Consider the following 19812-nt stretch of genomic DNA (forward strand, 5'->3'; position numbering starts at 1 on the left):
TGGGCACTTGGCAGAAGGTTGTTCCCTTTGCCCCTACTCTTTGCTCTCCATTGGCTGGTATAAAGAGATGGGTGAGAATAGATCTGGAGTCATCTGCCCTCCCTGCAGCTCAAGGGCCCAATAGGTTCCCAAGGAGCTGAAATCTGACATCTAAAGGGGTAACAATGTCTTCCTCTGAGGTTCTTGGTCCTGTTTACCAACTTAACAAGCAGTTGAGCAGCAGTTTCTCCTCCTCACTCCCTGGCTAAGACCACCCCCAGCATGCTCTCAGATCTCCCAGAGCTCTCTGTTGTCTCAGAATCGACAATAGTCAGCTCAGTTGAGATTAGCAAGCACCATTGTAATATCTGTGCTGCCCACTCTGGGACCTGACCTCGTTTCAGATGCACCATAAAGATCATGACAGAGAAAGCCAGCCCCAAATGTGCTGGCACCACCGTTTGCCCTTTTCCCCCTGGGAAGCTGCCGTCACAGCAGGGCCCTGTTTTGTCTGCCTGTCCAGTTTTCTTTTCGTCAGGACTTTGGGCTGTGCAGCCTGATGTGTGGGTCTAGGAGGTCACAGAGACAGATCAGTTTAGAAGAGTTGATCCAGCCAGGCACCAGCAACTGGGTCCTGGCCTAGTTGGGGAGTTGGGTACTTGCTAACTTCATACATCCATAGCAGCCTACAGTTTATACCAGTATTCATTCAATTCATCCTCAAAACCACTGTGGAAAGCAGATAATCTTACATATTTTCCTTTTACAGAAGAAAACAGTGAGACATAGGGAGCTGATAAGTAGTTTAGGGCACGCTCAACGAGTGTGGTCTTCCTAGCCCTGTGCTCAGGGACCGTGAGGACCATGCAGGCCAAGCCTCTGAGACAATAATGATCTCACCGGAGGAACTCAGGTACTAACTGGTTGAAGCATGAATAGGGAGGGACAAGCTCTCACATGGCGCCGAGGACAAGCTAGGTCCGTGCTAGCAGGCTGCCAGGCTTACTTAACTGTCAGACAGACCTCTCCTCAGCCCCGATGATTCTACAAATAATGAGCTTTGTCACACTGGCTCCTTTATAGCAGAGTTACTGTAGACACAGGCTTTGGCTGTGTAGCCCAATCTCTGGCTCACCTCCCGCCTCAGGACTGGGGGATTGCTTTTTTCTGGAGCCCTATTTCCTGCTTCCCAGAAAGGCAGCCCCTCTGGGTAACCTGTTCTCCCTCCCACTGTTGCCAGCCCTTCTCCCACGGCCTTCCTGGAAGGAGAGTCCTGGGCCCTCTTTGGGGCGTCTTTGGCATTTCACAACCCTTGCATTCCAGCCATGAAATTTGTATCTGCCTTTTCCCAAGATGATCAGTTGAGAAAAGCCTCCTTCGGCTTGCTGGCGCCTCCCTTCCCACTGCCTGCTCGGGTGAATCTGGGAAGCAGTCCTTTGTGCCACAGAGGACAGCCTGGTCTAGCTAGAGCTGTTCCCGCCAACACTTGTTGGGGTGCAGGGTGGGAGTCACTGGACATCCTGTCGGTCTGAGGCCCCTGCTCAGCAAGAGTCTGATATTAGCCTCCATGGCTATGGTGACAGGTGAGCCTGTGGGTCAGGTGTGTGCAGGGAAGGTCTGTGTCTGTAAGCTGTGCCTCCAGTGTCCTGCCCCTGACCTCACTTAGCCAGTGACTCACTGAGGAGGAGCACTCCATAAGCAACTCTGGGCCCTACATCTTCCCAAAGAGGGACAAGCGCCATGTGCATGCACGTGTGTGTTAGAGAGGGAAGGCTCGTGAGGAGTCAGGGCCTTTCAAATGCAAGCTCAGCATCACTGCTCAGCCAGGCCTCTTACTTGTCTAGGACATCACCAGAAGGTTCAGGATGCTCCTCCCTTAATTTCCTGGAGAATGAATTCTCCTGTTGTGATATTACCTCTGTAAGATTCCTAAATACACACGCACACACCTCCCTTCCTTCTTTCCTTTATTTCTGTTTATTCATTTACTCATTTATTCTTATTTATTTATTTACTTATTTACTTATTTATTTATTTATTTATTTATTTATTTCTGTTTAAGATGGTGGGGTCTTACTCCATAGCTCAGGTTGGTCTGGAACTTACAGGTAGCCAGTAGTGCAGGCTGGCCCAAACTCAGGGCCATGCTTCTTCCTTGGCCTTCCAAGGAAGTAGGGTTGCAGGTTAGAGCCACACAGACCTGGTCGTCTCTTTACCTCTGTACAGGTTTCTGCTCCTGTCTGTTTGGCCTTTGGATGGGGTGACTTTGCTGCCCCTCATTCCCATTTGAGTTGTAGTAGTTGTGGCTGGGGAGTTGTTCTTTAGAGAAAACTGTTTTGTTTTGCTCAACCCATGGTGTCCATGAAGTGTAATTAGAAGAAGCTATCTGGTTTCATCCACCCCGCCACTGGATTTGGGTGAAGGAAGGTGAGTTTCCCCTAGGAAGGCAGCTGGTTGCTGTGGCACCCCTTTGCACATAGGACAGATTTGGATAACCCTGCTGTCAGGGTTGTGTGTTAGGGCAGTAGACAGCCTGGAGCCTCTCCGTCACGGTGGCTTCACTCACAGTTCTAATACTGGCAAAGTACAGTCATTTGCACTGGAAAGCAAGCCCAGAAAGAACCCTGCTTCAGGGTTGACAGTGGAAAGGCCCTGGCCTCTCCTCCACTGCTCCTGGAGTAGGGTCTTTGTTTTGGCTCCCTCTCTGTGAACCAGGTTGTCATGCTGAATGTCTGCACTGCCTTGCTTAGAACCACATCTGAAAGGGCAAAGGGAACGGGTCTGACAAATCTGACATGGGCCAATTTATGTTTGACTCTGGTCTTTGCTCCACTTCTGCTAAGCAGTGGCCATCATTCAAGTTCCTGGCTGGTGGTTTGAGTCTAGGTGCAAACGCTGCATCCCCTCCCTCGAGTTGCACAATTGGGAGTATTTTTATCATCTATCCTTGATCTTCAGTGTCACCCAACACTTGAGCAGTGAGTCACTTCTGCAGGGAAGGGAAAGGGAAGGTTCAAAGGTGAGAACTGAAGAGAGGAAATGACTCAGTGTCTCAGAGAAAGGAAAGCCAGGGGCTTAGGATAGAATGGGCTCACCCGAGACCACAGGGGTCCTGGCCTTACCACCCAGGCCGGAGGGGCCAGGCTAAGAAGAGTGCTTAGGGGATCTTCCCGAGCTCAGCACCTCTGTTGCAGTCTTGTCCCGCCTGCCTTTGTCCTTTCAGCTTTGTGCCTGCTGTGTGGGATGTCCCAGTAAAGCATTGCCTTAGTTCTTGCCTGTTGGTGCTGAGTGACAGTGCTGACAATGAGGCATAGCCTGTGCTTCCCTCTCCCTCACACCCTTTCACAGTCCTGCCCTGAGGGAGGCCTACAGGGGCTCTTTCTCTGCAAAGTTCGGGGCTTCTGTCACCAATCAGAAAGCAAGAGGAATAATCTCCCGGGCAAAAAGCTGAAGCCAAAGGTGGAGCTGGGCTCTGCCCGGCAATTGTACTTCACGTCTGATTTGTCACCAAGCCCAGTGTCCTGCTTCCAGGTGTCCCCAAGGAGAAGGTCTCAAGTCATGTGGCCAGTACAGACGTCATAACTGTCACAGGATGAGGAGTATGGCTAGCAGGAATTTCAGCTGCTTGGTTCTTCTTCTTCCTGCCCCTGTTGCCATGGATAGAAAATACCCAGTGCTGCTTAGGTGAATGTGGAAAAGTTGAGACCTTTCCAGAGTGGCGAGAAAGATAGATTAGGTTCTGCCAGTCTGCTGAAGGCAGGGTGACTGGAGCATGTGCCATAAACTACCCAGGACTGGAAATCAGGAGGCTTATTCTTTACGCTGGAAGGAAAGGGTGTGCTAGGCTATGTGGAAAGTCACCTTATACAGTGAGAAGGGTAAATACAGATCGTGTTATACAGGAAGGCAGGTGGTAACAAAGGAATGGAGAATGAGCTCCATTTCTGAATTGTCAGGCAAAGATCAAGTATAACCATTCTACACACCGCCCTCAGTCCTCTGAACACAGGCAGTCCTAGGCTGGCGAGTTCTCAAGGCTGAGTAGGTGTTAAATATATCTCCTGTGGGGTGGAGGGGACTGCTGCTTTCCCCATGTCACATTGTAGAGTGCCATTGCCCAGATTTTATCAGTATAGAGTCAAGCCAGAGCATGGTAGTACATGCCTGTAATCCCAGAATGTGGAGAGCAGAGGCAGGAAGAGTGCTGCAAGTTTGAGAAGGCCTGGTTTACATAGGGAGTTTCAGGCCAGCCAGGGCTACACAGATGCTGTGTCAAAATCAGCCCCTGTAGAATCAAGGCACTAGCAATAAGAATCAGTCAGTTTTTGAACCTTGGTCCATTGCCTGAAGAACCACATCTCACACTGTGTAACCTGCAAATGGAGACAGAGCAGAACGTGGTGTCACATACTCGGAATCCCAGCAGGTATGTATTGAGGCAGAACAGTCTAAAGTTCTAGAGTGGGATAGATAGATAGATAGATAGATAGATAGATAGATAGATAGGTAGGTAGGTAGATAGGTAGGTAGGTAGATAGCCAGCCCTGTTTGATAAAATAAAAAATGATGTAATGGCGTACACCTTTAATCACAGCACTCAGGAAGGAGAGGCAGGCAGATCTCTGTGAGTTCAGTGCTAGCCTGGGCTACATAATAAGTATGTATATACAGGTCACAGGGCCACATAAAGAGACACTGTCTGGGGTTGGGGATTTAGCTCAGTGATAGAGCACTTGCCTAGCAAGCGCAAGGCCCTGAGTTCGATACCCAGCTCAAAAAAAAAGAAAAAAAAAAAAGAGAGAGAGAGAGAGACCCTGTCTGAAAGAAACAATAATTAAGAATTAGAGATTCCAGCACTCAGGAGGCAGAGGCAGGCGATCGCTGAGTTCCAGGTAGCCTGGTCTACAGTGAGTTCCAAGACAGCCAGGGCTACACAGAAAAACCTTGTGTCAAAAAACAAATAGTAATAATAATAATAACAACAAACAAAAACCCCCAAATAATCACAACAGCAACAGTAATGCTCAGCAGGCAAACGTTTGCCCGAGCCTGATCCCTGACTTGGATCCCTGAGATCCACGTGGTGGAAGCAGAGAACTGGCTCCTACAGGTTGTCCTCTGACCACCATACATGCTGTGGTATGTGTGTGCATGTACATATATGAAACATACACATAAGTAAATGCAGAGGACTGTAGAAATGTCTCAGGGGAGAACCTAGGTTTGTTCCAGCCTCACATGGTGGCTCACAACCCTCTGGAACTCTAGTTCTCAGGGATCTGATGCTACCTTCTGGTCTCTGCGGGCACGAAGCATGCACATGGTTCGCAGACATACGTGTAGGCAAACACTTGGACATACAAACAAACAAATGTAACAAACGTTTTTGGTTTTGTTTTCTTTTTTGGTTGGTTGGTTGTTTTTTTGAGACAAGGTTTCTCTGTGTAGCCCTCGCTGTCCTGGAATTTGTGCTGTACACCAGGCTGGCCTGGAACTCATAGAGATCTGTCTGCCTCTGCCTCCCAAGTGCTGGGATTAAAGGTGTGCACCACCACCACCCAGCATAACAAAAGTATTTTAAAGAATTAGAAAATTGGGGAGCTGGAGAGATGGCTCAGTGGTTAAGAGTGCCCGACTGCTCTTCCAGAGGTCCTGAGTTCAAATCCCGGCAACCACATGGTGGCTCACAACCATCTGTAAAGAGATCCGACGCCCTCTTCTGGTGTATCTGAAGACAGCTACAGTATATTTACATATAATAAATGAATAAATCTTTAAAAAAAAAAAAGAATTAGAAAATTGGGCTGGAGAGATGACTCCACCGTTGAGAGCACTGGCTGCCCTTCCAGAGGGTCCATGTTCAGTTCCCTTCACCCACATGGCAGCTCACAGCTGTCTGTAACTCCTGTTCCAGGGGACCTGACACCCTCATACAGATGTATATATAGTCAAAACATCAGTGTACATAAAATTTTAAAAAATTAAAAATTAGAAATTTTTTTAAAAAGATAAAAATAATTTTTAAAAGTGAAACAGAAAAAGTGAAAAACAGCACAGTGAGTAAAAGACAAAGACCAAAAGCAACGGCTTTATTAATTTTTTTTTTTTTTCGGAGCTGGGGACCGAACCCAGGGCCTTGCGCTTCCTAGGTAAGCGCTCTACCACTGAGCTAAATCCCCAGCCCCCGGCTTTATTAAATATTAAAGAGTTTGCTGGGGCTGGGGATTTAGCTCAGTGGTTAGAGTGCTTACCTAGGAAGCGCAAGGCCCTGGGTTCCGTTCCCAGCTCCGAAAAAAAAAAAAAAAAAAAAAAAAAAAGAGTTTGCTTTGCTTCTTCTTATGCTCCCACAGCTATCACTGAGGGCACTCGAGGCAGGAACCTGATAGGAGGAACTGAAGAGGCCATGGAAGGATGCTGCTTATTGGCTCTCTCTCTACCCAGCTTGCCCAGGCTGCTTCCTTATACAACTGTGGCCTCCAGTGTGGGAGAGACATTGCCTGCAGTGGGCTGGACCCTTCCTCATCCACATCAATCATTACTGAAGCAAAAATGCCTCCCATGCTTTGCCTGCAGGCCAGTCTGGCGGGGCATTTTCTAACTTGAGATTACAGCCTCTTCCCATAACTCTAGCTAGTGTCACAGTGACAAAAACTAAGCAAAACAAACCTAATCGGCACAGGCTCCAGCATGAGGAGGCATGGGAGTCAGGGGCAAGGTAAGCCAGGTAAGCATGACTCCAGATGTGTGGCAAGAAGAGAAGGTGCACAGTAGGAGGGCAGAGACAGGCAGATCCAGAGGCCAAGGCCAGCCTGGTCTGCAGAGTCTCAGGACAGCTAGGGATACACAGAAAAAGCCTGTCGTGAGAAATCAATCAATCAATCAAATCAATCAATCAATCAGAGAAATGAAGTTGAGTATGATCCAGCAGTTAAGAGCTTACGATACCTCAGTGGTAAGCAACTAAGCAGGACTGGTACCTGACGAGCACATGTAAGCCCTGGGTGCCCTCTCCAGTGTCACAGAAGTAATCAACACAATTTGGTTTGTTTTTTTTTTTTCCCCCTTTTCTTTTTTTCCGTAGCTGGGGACCAAACCCAGGGCCTTGCGCTTGCTAGGCAAGCGCTCTACCACTGAGCTAAATCCCCAACCTCATCAACACAGTTCTTAGACCCAAAACAATATGGACCTGGGAGAAAGGAGCCTGTGTCTTCTCTCCGTCCCTCTTGTTTTCTAGCTTCTGACTGGGGACATTCTTTAAGTGCACTTCATGGTCTGGAGGTAAGAAGGAGCCATGTAGTCAGTCATGTGACCATTTACTGTGGTCACACAAAGGTGCCAGGGAATTTGCCTTGGGAAGGAGAGACTGGGATGAAAGAAAGCTCAAAGTTCAGCTTCCATAGCAGGAAGTCCATACATAGAACCTGAAGAAGCTGGCTGTTGGGGCTGGAAAGACAGCTGCCTGGTTAAGAGAACTGGCTGCTCGTCCAGAGGCCATAGGTTCAGTTCCTAGACCTACATGGTGGCTCACAGCAGACAGTAACTCTAGTCCCAGGGGAATCTGATGCCTTTTCTGGCCTCCATAATATTGCACACACGTGACAGACAGACAGTCAGACAGACATTCAGGCAAACCGTTATCACATAAAATGTCAAAAACTTTGCTGGGTCATGGTGATCTACATCTTTAATCTCTGAACTCCGGAGGCAGAATCAGGCAGATCTCTGAGTTTGAGACCAGCCTAGTCTACTGAGTAAGTTTCAGGACACCCAGGGCTACACAACAAAATCCTGTTTTGTTTTGTTTTGTTTTGTTTTGTTTTAAAAAAATGAAAGAAGAAAGAAGGGGGGAAAAACCCATTTAGCATGTGAGGAAAATGGTCCTATGAATTTACTTGGTCTCCATAGCAAGCTTCAGCCAGCTGGAGCTACATAGTGAGACCCTGTCTCCCTACCACTTAAAAAATTGTGTGTGTGTGTGTGTGTGTGTGTGTGTGTGTGTGTGTGTGTGTGTGTGTGTGCTCGAGTGCGCGCGCATGAGAGAGAGAGAGAGAGCGCGAGCGCTATGAATGACTCAGCAGGTAAAGCTGACAACACAAGTTCAGTCCTGGGACTTGATAGAAGGAGAGAACTGACTTCCGCAAACTGTCCTCTGACCTCCATACATGGGTGCATACAACAAGCACACGCACGCACACACATACACCAGATAGAATGGAAGGAAGGGGGGAATGAATTTAGTTAAAAGAATAAATAAATTCAATTAGACAGCATCAGGATGGGGTAATGGATTAGTCAATACAGCACTTGCTGACTGAATCTGAGGACCTGCACACAGATCCCCATCACCCACGTAAAAGGCCAGGCATATTCTACGTCTGCAGCTCTAGCACTGGGCAGCAGGAGCAGGTGGATCCCTAGAGCGCACTGACCTTCTAGTGTAGCCAAAATTTTGAGCTCTAGGTTCAAAAGACCCAGTTGCAAAATTAAAGGGAACTGAGTTCTGTCTCTGGGACCCACATGGTGGAAAGAAGGGAACCAACTATTGAAAGATGTCTTCCTACCTATGGGTTTCATGACCCATATGCACGTGTATATATGTGTGCATGCTCAGATAAAAGTGTAAAACCCAGGGGTTGGGGATTTAGCTCAGTGGTAGAGTGCTTGCCTAGCAAGCACAAGGCCCTGGATTCGGTTCCCAGCTCCGGAAAAAAAAAAAAGTGTAAAACACTTTTAAAAAATTAGGCCAGGTATGATGGAACACACCTTTGATTATAGCACTCAGGAAAGCAGAGGCAGACGCTAATAGTTCAAGGCCAGCCTGCTATACATAGTGAGTTCCAGGACACGTAGGACTATACAGTAAGACCTTGTCAAATATTAAATAAAATTAAAGTAGAAGTGGCTGGAGAGATGGCTCAGTGGCTAAGAGCACACACTGCTCTTCCAGAGGCTGTGTTCAGTTCTCCACAGCCATGTCAGAAGGTTTACATCCCTATAGCTCTAGGGCTCCATGCCCACCCTCTTCTAGCCTCAGACGCGTGCACTCACATGTACATACCCTCAAAGACATGTGTATACTGTAAATAGAATAAATCATAAAAGAAAAAAAAGGTTTCATACCCCTGTAATCTCAGCACCAGGGAGGCTCTAATCAGGAGATCCAGTTAACCTGTAGCTGAATCAGCAGCTCTGACTTTTGAGACCAGTCTTAAAAATAAGGTGAAGAGGAGAAGGGGAGAAGCCATGGCAGGTGATGTTAAGATTCTGCTCTGTGGGGGTTGGGGATTTAGCTCAGTGGTAGAGCGCTTGCCTAGGAAGCGCGAGGCCCTGGGTTCGGTCCCCAGCTCCAAAAAAAAAAAAAAAAAAAAAAAGATTCTGCTCTGTGTATTAATGTTCCTGGGGGATGGATGGTACCGGGCTTTGTATGTTTAAGTGGGCAATTATATCTTACCAATTGGGTCAAAAAAAAAAAGGTGAATAATGATTGAGAAAGACTGCCAGCATTGACCTCTGCCCTACCTGTATGCACACACACAAAACGCACATTTCTATCCAGGGATGGCCAGGTGTGGTAGCTCATGCCTGTGATCCTAGCACCAGGAGGCTGAGGCAAGAGGACTGGTCTGGGTTTAGGGCCAATGCAGGTTAGAGTCAAGGAAGAGATCAGAACTGAAACTGGAAGACAGAAGGCCAGCTAACAGATGACAGTGTTCTCTGAGGGGAACCTGGAGCACTAGGAACTGTGCTAGTGAGCCTTGTAGCACCATTTGGCTCTAAGATGTCGAAGAGGAAACAGCCCACTAGCACATACCTATAATCTTGACAGCTTCAACAGGAAGCCAGGAGAGGTTAACCAAGGTAATTATGAGTTCAAGGCCATCTGGGGCTATAGTGGTAAGATTCCCATCTCAAAAAAACAAGACAGAACAAAACCAAAAAGGAAGGGAGGAAGGAAGGAAGAATTTTGTATTAACTGTTACAGCCTGCCTGCCCTGGGAAAGACTTGACACATTCCAGGTAAAAACACAGTAGTATCCTCAAAGGTGAGCCCCAGTGGAACTCGAGCTTCCCTTGCATCTGGATAAGTTGTGTGGTGAACAGAGGACTCTCTGATAGCTGTTCAGGAGCATCCTGTTTGGAGTGAGGGGCTCAGTGTGGATCTCCTCTAGGCCATCAAGCAGTGATGGAGTAGGCTAACATGGACTTTAGAAGGAAGTGGCTGGGCAGGGCAGAGCTCAGGATGGGAAACCCAGAGTCCTCTCAGATGGTACCCAGCTTCTGGTCCCCAGAGGCATCCTCACAGCCTCAGAGAATTTTGGAGAATTTTGGTGTTCAGTGAAAAGGAGGTTCTTGACAGGCCAAAAATGCTGGCTTATAAAAGTGAAACTGACTGGTTTTTCTCTGTAGTCCTTAATCCAGAATGCAAGCATTCTGTGAACCACTGATCTGAGAAGCAATTTATTAAGTCTAGCCTTACCGTATCTATTTTCTAGAAGTAGCTCTTAAAGTTTAAGAAGCACAATCTTGTATTCCAGAGAGGCCATTCTCTTAAGAGACCAGGGAAGCCTGGTATGAGGGCACTAATCGAAGTGCTTGGGGCTAGCCTCGACTGCACAGGTAGTTCCAGGCCCAGCTTGCCTACACAATTCCTAAGCTGGAGGAGGTATGTGAGATTGTGTATGTATGTAGAGTATGTGTGTATGAGTGAGGACGTATGCATATGTGTCTGGGTGCATATGGAGGCTAGAAGTAGACATTGGGAATCTTTCCTGTCTCTCTCTCTATCTTTGTTTTTGAACAGGATCCTCACTGAACCCCATGCTTACGGCCAGTAAGCTCTGAGAATCCACCTGTCTCTGCTGTCTGTCCTACCCAGGATAGAGTTACAGTCACATGCTGCTTATACCAGCTTTTAAAGATGTTTTTAATGTGTGTGTATAACTCTACATGAGTGTGTGTACCCATGAGTGCAGGAGAGCATCTAGTCCCCTGGAACTGGAGTCAAGAGGCTGAGAGCCCAAACCTTCTGTGGGAACAATAAGTGCTTTTAGCCACCACGCTCTCTCTCCAGCCCCATATGGGGCCTACCCCTCATCCGGGTACCTGGGGACCTGAACTCAGGTCAGCACGACACATTACCAGCCAAGCCATTTCCCCATCCCTGAGGTGGAGATTTTTAAAATGTTTTGGCTGGCAACAGAAAGAGCTAAAGCATTGCGTCAGCTTTTCTGTGCACCCTGTATGTGCACTTGGGGCTTGTTACTTACGGTCTCTGGCTTTCCGTTTCTTCATCTTTAAGGTGAGGGAACTAACTCCTATTTATAGGGTTGTTATGAAAATGAAAGGAAGTGATGTATATGATAGAGCTTAGCACAGGATGAGGCACCATTGTCTGCACTCAGAGAGATGGCTCTGTGGGTAAAAGTGTTGGCTGTGCAACGAACCCAGGAAAGGCGGAAGGGGAGAACTGACCTCTGCATGTGCACTGAGGCATCCACACACCACACAGTAATAATGTTTTAAGACAAGTGGTATCTCGGTATTATTGTGAATAGATCTGAGAACCCAAAGGAAGCATGGTATCTAGATACCAGTGTTGGTATGTAGAGAATTAAACACACACTTCAGGTTTTAAAAAAAAAATGAATAATATCTAGACGTAGAGGTGTGTTATACCACCAGATGTAAGTCGCAGGGTCAGGAAGAGCTAAAATTTGCTGGGCATAATGGCCACTCTGAGGGCAGAGACAGACGGCTCTCTGAGTTTGAAGAGTGAGTTCTAGGACAACCAGAGGTACAGAGAGAAACTCTGTCCTGAAAAATCAAGAAAAGCAGGGGAGGGAATCAAAAATAAAAACAGAGCTGGAATTCAAGGACTGGGTCTTGGAAGACAAATTGTGGCTGGCATAAAGGACCTAGGACTTACTGTTTGGACAGAGTAACTGAGCAGTGACAGGAAGCACCATGTATTGGAGCTGTATTCTGTGTCCATCGCAAACCAAATGATAACAACCTAGGAAGACCCACACAGGGCAGAAGGCATGAGGCATGCTTCACATCTCTGTGGCCCCAGAATGCCAGAAGAATTAGCAGATGAGGCATGATCATTTCGGGGGGAGTGAGGTGCCCTCAGTCTGGAGGCATGGAGAAGGCCAGGCTGCTAAGAGTGGCTTGCTATCCTCTCAGGAAAATTCTGGACTGGATTATTCAGCAAGGAACTTTGACCGCTGTTGGAGAAGCAATCCCAGGAGACAGAGTCCCATGTATAAGTGCTTACATGTCTGCTGAGATGAAAAACATGCTGTGACCTTGCCTGGGTAGCATTAGCATTCAGCCAGACATCTTGAGTATGCTCAGGGCGTCTTTAAAACAAGATGGAAATGTCCAGAGAGTGTACAGGAGGGAAGGCGGGTTTGTTTATAATTGGTTGGATGAGCATACCCAAACAGCAGTGTTGTCGGTTTGTCTGCACAGCCCAGGTCTGTTGTCAATTTAATCAACGACTGGACTAAAAATATCGATAGCAGGTAGATCATTTATGTGGATGACGTGCCGTCCAGATGGAATGCAGAGTTGGTGGAAGCCAGTCAGGCTGAGAACCATCCGTGCTACCCGCAGCTCTAGCCAGATAATGGGGAAGTCTGCTCTTAGTGCCTGCCACACAATACACACTGACTGGACAGGACAGGAGAGGGCAGCATGTGGGGAAAACCTGATAAGATTTCGCTGAGGGGGGGGGAGCTCGAGAGAGAAAGCTGTATGAGTTGGTAGTAAGATGAGGAGGTTATAAAGAGGGACAATTTGATGACAGTTTTAATAGAAATAAACCGCCCCAGACAAGAGTGGGCACAGAGCCCCTGAGATCTGCCCTGCTTAGGGCACATACTGTATTTATGTCCACACATGCTACCTCACTTCAGGACATGGCACTCTAACTTTGACGAGTTCAAATGAATCCAGGGGAGGGTGGCTTGACCAACCTTGTCAAGGATGAAGTTGAAAGTTGGGGCCTTGTAGCCAAGAAACAGAGGCTGTTGATAGGATGCAAAAAGCTGCCGGGGAGAGATTGATTCAAGCAAGCACGGAGCTGCTTAAAGGCTGCTGGATTGAGATTTACAAGGGAGGCAGATTGCAAGGTGACTTGGCCACTCTCTCCCTTGGGGAGGAAAGGCCTTGAGGGGTTCTCTTTGCCTTTTTTTTTTTTTTTTTTTTTTTTTGGTTCTTTTTTTCGGAGCTGGGGACCGAACCCAGGGCCTTGCGCTTCCTAGGTAAGTGCTCTACCACTGAGCTAAATCCCCAGCCCCTCTCTTTGCCTTTAATCTGGTCTTCCCAGTGCACCAATGGTTGACCAGGACCTGAAGCATTTAATCTTGGTCTACCTTTTAAGACCTTTGCTCAGTAGGGAACTGACCTGGCCAGAGGCAGCTGAATCGGGGCCCAGGATAAGAGCAAATGAGTTTCCATTAGCTCTCAGAACCATCACCAGTCTTTCAGGCCCCCATGCACTGTTAGCTGCCTTATCAGATGCATCTTGTTTAAGTATGACGCAAGTAGACCATTTATAACAAGTACCCTACAGCTACTTATTTCTTTTTTTTTTTTTTAAAGATTTATTTATTATATATAAGTACATTGTAGCTGTCTTCAGACACACCAGAAGAGGGCATCAGATCTCTTTACAGATGGTTGTGAGCCACCATGTGGTTGCTGGGAATTGAACTCAGGACCTCTGGAAGAGCAGTCGGGTGCTCTTAACCGCTGAGCCATCTCTCCAGCCCAAAGAGAACACATGTACCACTCTTTTTTTTTTTTTCCCGGAGCTGGGGACCGAACCCAGGGCCTTGTGCTTGCTAGGCAAGCGCTCTACCACTGAGCTAAATCCCCAACCCCTACAGCTACTTATTTCTATCTAGGGGTATTGAAGCTTAGGGAAATAGTTAAGCCCTCCAAAACACATGATGGAATCCCAGCACTGCAGCGACTGAGTCAGGAGAGCTGGCTACATGTGTTCAAGACTAGCCTGGGAGTTCAAGGGGTGGGTGCTGGGGTGCCTCAACAGATAGCGCACTTCCACAAAGCCTAATGGCCTGAGTGTGATGCCCAGGCTCCACGGTAGGAGAGGGATAGGTTATTTCTCTGCCGCTGGTGGACTGAGCCAGTCCAAGCCAGATTATATCAAAGGCAGGTTTATTGGGAAAGTTTGCTGGCCCCAAGAATTGAGGCCAGGGGAGTCACATGGGGAGGGGGAGGCAGAGAAAGAGAAAGGGCACACTCACAGAGAAATGAGAAGAGAGACCAAAATGTCTGGATTATATAGGAAAGAGAAGAACCTCTAGGAGAAGGGCAGCCAAGCCTTTGGGCTGGGAAGTTCAGGGAATGCCCGGGAGGGACTGAGGGGTGGTAGGAGAACCTGAAGGCAGGTCTACTTTAGTATGTAAAACTTGTCCTGAGTTCTGAAACCAGAGAAGTAACCCCTGTAAATTGCCATCTGATCTCTGCACACTGGCATATCTGTGTGACATGCATACACACAGAAGATAAATATCATAAAATTAAAAAATAAATGAACAGCCAGCCTGGGCTACATGGCAAATCTGTGTCTCAGAAAAGGAAAGAGGAAGGTCATTTGCTAAGGTCACCAAGGAATGAGCCCATGATGTGCCTCCTAGAGCATACTCATGGTCTCATGTCCCCTAGACCTCCCCAGTGGCTGTGGGTCATGACTTCCCAGAAGCCCCTCCCCTTTCCAGCCCCCATCCCCCAATAGCTCTGCCTTCTTTCACTATGGTGAACTCAGGGAGAAAGCCCAGCTGAAAAATTAGGCCATGCCGCCTAGCACACTACTTATTTTTTTATGACTAAGATTAAGCTGACAACCATGCAAAACATTGCAAACCTGTGTCGGCTGCAGATTTAATACCTCACCCAGCCCACACAAATAATTCATGCTTCTGCATCGATGTCCAGAAAAAACAAATCAGCAAAAAGCTGGGCTCGAGTGTGAGGCAGCCGCCTTCCCATTGAAGCAGCATGCCGGAAATACCCAGGCTCCAGGAGTGCAGATCTAGCATTTTGAGTTTTTTTTTCTTAAAAGATTAAAGTATGTTTTCTCAAATGATTGAAGGTTGGTGGGAGGTGTAAATGTGGGCACTTGTCACATTAATTCCTCAGATGATTAAGCTCTTTGCTGCTTCTTTAGAGCTGTCTGCAGTCGGGTTTGCTGTCCTCCTTCTGGTGAGTGTGTTGTGGCAGTTACCAAGGTGACTTTAGCTGACTTTCAACAATTTATTTTTCCCTCTAGCTTGAGACTCTCTAGCCCTGCGTGCTGTGAGATTCTTCTCTCCCAGCCCCCACCCTACCTCCGAGGTTAGTCATCAGCATGTTTGCCTGGCCCACTGAGGCTGGAATCCTCCAGAAGGTCCCACCCCTAGCAGGCCAGGTCTGGGCCCCAGTGAGCAGCCTGGCAGCAGCATAGACTAGGAGAGCCTGTTATCAGATAAGAGTCACATCCTGGCTCTGCTCCTCAATCACTCAGTGGGGTTCAGGGCGGGGCTCGGTGGTAAAGTGCCTGCCTAGCATACACAAAACTCTGAGTTTCAACCCTATTGCCTCCCAAATAAAACTTTAACCTCAAGGTTATCTGTGCCCACTTTGGGGCTTAGAACGTTTCCTTCCTTGCTGGGAGGACCCAGTGAGTGCAACTGCGTTTTAACAGAGAGCCTGACACACTCTCTGAGGAAGCACTGGATAAACATGGTTGCTGTTGTTTCCTGTGTTCTGTTCTTGTTTGGGCCCCAGGGGTACCCCACATGTCATCTCTGAACCTATCCATAGTGCCTGGATGAAATGTGGAGTTGTTCTTCTTGGCTGCTGGCCGGTAGGCAGAGGTGGTCAGAAGTCCTTGGTTCCCACAAGCTGGCCTGCCACACTCGTGCTCTTTGTTTGGCCTTGGATATGTTTTCCTTTGCAAAGGAAAGAGGTAAATTAAACAGGTTGAGTTTCTTTCCGATCTTGAAATGCTGTGACCCTCTTGGCCAGTGTGTCTCCTTCACTGCTCTTGTGAAAGTGCTTGCCAAGGGAAAGGCAGTTCCCAAGGCAGCGCTGGGAACCACAGGAAGGGCTGCCTTGGTGACAGAGCAGTCATCTGGGGGTGGGTCCTGGGAGGAGCAGACAGCAGAGCTGAACTGCCCAGCACCTGGGGTGAGGGGCGGGCTGAGTCACTGCCTTGCTGCCTGTGCTGACCCAGCTGACCCAGGCTTTCCCCTGGGAGGGGATCTATCTGTCAGGTGCATCATTGACTAGAAGCCCCTGTGCTCACCCTCCCTTCGTAAATTGAGGCCTGCTCCTGGGTGACTGTCCTGCTCAGACATCCTGAGTAGCTCTTGCCTGCTGTTTGAATGGTTTAAAAACAAACAAAACCGAATGCTCTGAGCCTGGTATTTTCCTGGGCACTTAGAGAATTTTCTGCGTTTCACAAGCCAAACTAGAGTCCCAGTACCCTAGCTGTGGGTTGAGCTATTGCTGGGGGTCTTAACTGGAAGGGACCTAAGGGACTGCAACAGCTTAGTGTGGCCAAGGTCACTGTCAGAAGGGATCTAATTCAAGGCTTACACACACACACACACACATTGTTAACATTTCTTCTAGGCTCCACCCCACAGTTACCAGTTATACAGTTAGCCAGGTGTGCCTGACTCACTATAAAAGGAGCTGCTTGCCCCCTCCTCACTCTCTTGCTCTTTTACTCTCTTACTCTCTTGTCGTCCCCCCCCCTCGCCCCCGTCTCTCTATGTGCTCATGGCTGGCCTCTACAATCTCTCTCTCTCCCTTTCTCTGTCTCTACTATTCCTTCAACTCCCCTCCCTATGCCCTAAATAAGCTATTCTATACTATACCCATTGTGTGACTGGTACCTCGGGGAAGGGATGCCTCAGCATGGACCTGCAGAGGCACCTCCTTCCACCTCAGCATACCATGCCTCTACCAAACATTTTCCTGGTTCTTCTTTTTTATAAAACACAGCATATACCACCACATACATGCCACACCAGTGAAGCTCAGCTGAGTGTCACATAGGCACACACATCTGACTCCTAAGGGCCCAACATTCACCTCTCAGCAAAGGTCATGCTGCTTCCTGTCACTGCTTATGTTGCTGCCTGGCCGGGCCTTGTGCAGGAGTGGGCTCACTTAGAACCCTGCCAGGGTCAGCCAGCCTGACCTTGAGCCGCTGTCTGTGACACCTTGGAGAGCTGAGAGCCTCTAGGGCTTCAAGTCAGGGAAAGAAAAGCTCCTTAGAGCAGCCGTTGATTTCATAGGCAAAATAAGCAGCCGTGCTGTGAGGACTTTTCTGTGTTGTTGGCCAAAGATGTGGGCTCTAACGCCTGAGTGACTTCAGACCACATGCCAACTCCACCTCTTCATTGGCTGTGCAGCCTGGGCACTCAGCCCCTCCGTCCCAGTGTGCCCACCTTGTGGGGCATTAGGGGGAGTAGCCAGCCATTGAGAAGTGTGTGACACCCTTGGCTAGTGCTCAGTGAAGGTGACCCTTACTGCAGTTAACAGCCACCATAGGTGCTGACCAGGAATTCATGGAGAAAATCTCATTGGCTTCTCCCCTGGTCCCTATGTGCTTCCTTCACAGGAGCCGTAAGGACAGCTTGGGCAGTGACATCTCCACGGCTGTTATCCCCCACGAGCTGATCCGCACACGGCAGCTCGAAAGCGTGCATCTGAAATTTAACCAGGAGTCGGGAGCCCTCATCCCCCTCTGCCTAAGGTGAGCTGGACAGTACCTTCCACATCAGCCCCTCTGCAGTACCCTGCAGGCCTCAAAACCTCCACAGTCGATCTTCCCCCAGTACAACTCATGTAAGCTTTGGCAAGCATTTTACCAGACAGGCTGTCTGTGAGCGTCTGATGCCTAAGCAGTGTCCAGGGCTAGGGATGGAAGACAGACACTCAGGCAGCTCTGCCCTGGGCCTGTGTGGGAAACCGGGGACTCTGTGTCACAAGCCTTCGCAGTGCACCCTGTCTAAAGCTCTGGGCAGTGCAGGTGGTTGAGAAGTCTTCAGACAGTGACCAGGCCAGATGGCCTAGAGTTCATTCTCAGAGATTGTTCCGAATCTCTTAAGCTAGATCTGTGACAGCCCCAGTCACATAACAGCCCCCACTCCCCACCCCACCCCGCCTGTCATCTGGGGTTTGTTTGTTTATTGAGACAGTCTTACTACGTAGCCCAGGCTGGCCTTGAACTCAGAGAGAGCTTCTGCTTCTTCATGCTTAAAGGTATGCACCCTACACCTAGGTTTCTTAACATCTGGTTCTCTAAGAAGTTTCAAAGTCAGACACCATGGGGACTAGATGTTGAGAATTCTCACTTATCTAGGAAGTGTCCTTCAGCTGTGCCCCTTTTGGGAGGTTCAGTGACCAAGAGAGTCTAGGATGGCCCTGCCATCCCTTAAGCTGGGTCACAGGTCAGGAGCAAGAGGGTTCTGACAGGTTAGGCTCTGCATCCTCCTGCTTGATGCTTTCCCATGCAAGATACTTGATCCTTTACAAAAGCCAGTGACCAACCCCGCAGACTCCTTGAGGGACAGGAAGCCCAGCTGTGTCCGTTCTGCTGCTGTGAGAGTCAGCGCCCACGCTGTGGACAGGACTCAGCTCCGTTCAAAGCACTGCACTAGGCTGGATCTCTTGCAGCTGCCCCCTCCCAAACACTTTTGAGTTCCAACTTCACTTTGCAAACTGAGGAAGCAACAAGAATCCCTCTAAACTTGAGGGGACAGTGACTAGGAAGAAGTAATTTCATGGTTTGAACCCTGCCCATGGATCCAAGAGCCAGGCGAAGTAGGGGAGGAGTCAAGAGTTTAACCAGCCTTAGCCAACTGCCCTGAGAAACAGGGCAAAGGTAGCAAGTGGTCTGGGTGAGCAGGGCCTCCCAGGGCCAGCACCAGACTCAGCTGTTTCCTCCTAGCAGCTTCTTGGGCACAGGCTTGGACTTCCAGCCGGGGGAAGGGTTTATCTGAAGCAGGCAGAGAATGCAAAGCCAATTTTTCCTCCTTGGATGCTCGGTATCCCTGCCGTTGGTTGCCACTGCCTACCGTCCTCCAAGTGTATTTTCAGACTAGTGGTGACTTCTCGAAGTGACCCTGCTTGGCTTCAGATTTGTTTTTTTGTTTTTGTGTTTTTAAAGATTTGCTTATTGCCTCTAGGATAACTGTTTAAATGTTTCAGGAGAGCCCAGAACAAAAGGAAGATTGTTCCGGGCACTTAATATCCCACTGGGAGTCATACGTCCTTCCCTCTGAGCATACATACGGTTAACTTCCCTCTCTGGCCTCATTGTTCTCACCTTCCCTGAGGTTCTCTGAGCTCTGACCTAGCATCAGGAGCTAAAGGCAGGATGCCTTTAGTGAACTGGTAGTGGTGGCCTTTCACTGTTGTGCTACAATGAACATGTTTGTCATTGGTCACTAAAGTCCCCTGTTACTGAACAGGTGGGCCATCAGGAGGGCACTGGCCAGACGCTCCATCTCGGAACATTGCTCTGTAGCCCCAGCACCTTGGCTAGGGACTGTTGTAGGCACAGATCCCCACTGTCTCCATGTTCCCATCTCCAGGGGCAGACTCCTGCATGGCCGGCACTTCACCTACAAGAGTATCACAGGTGACATGGCCATCACGTTTGTGTCCACCGGAGTGGAAGGCGCCTTTGCCACTGAGGAACATCCTTACGCAGCTCACGGACCCTGGTTACAAGTGAGAAGCAGCTTTTCTTCCTTGTTCTTTTCCTTTCACTCCTCCCTTGCTGCCTGCCCTCCCTCCCAGGAG

General features: G+C 48.6%; 1 protein-coding gene across 2 annotated transcripts in view; it reads left to right on the plus strand.

The window, feature by feature from the left end:
• Positions 1–19812, plus strand: part of Sufu (SUFU negative regulator of hedgehog signaling) — a 100957-nt gene that overhangs the window by 67941 nt on the left and 13204 nt on the right. For both annotated transcript variants that reach the window (NM_001024899.2, NM_001439944.1), the window contains 2 exon segments: positions 17624–17758; positions 19602–19740. In NM_001024899.2, coding sequence (NP_001020070.1) covers positions 17624–17758; positions 19602–19740 — 274 coding nt within the window.

The sequence above is a fragment of the Rattus norvegicus genome, chromosome 1, assembly GCF_021556685.1.
Source record: "Rattus norvegicus strain SHRSP/BbbUtx chromosome 1, alternate assembly SHRSP_T2T, whole genome shotgun sequence".
Classification (NCBI taxonomy): domain Eukaryota; kingdom Metazoa; phylum Chordata; class Mammalia; order Rodentia; family Muridae; genus Rattus; species Rattus norvegicus.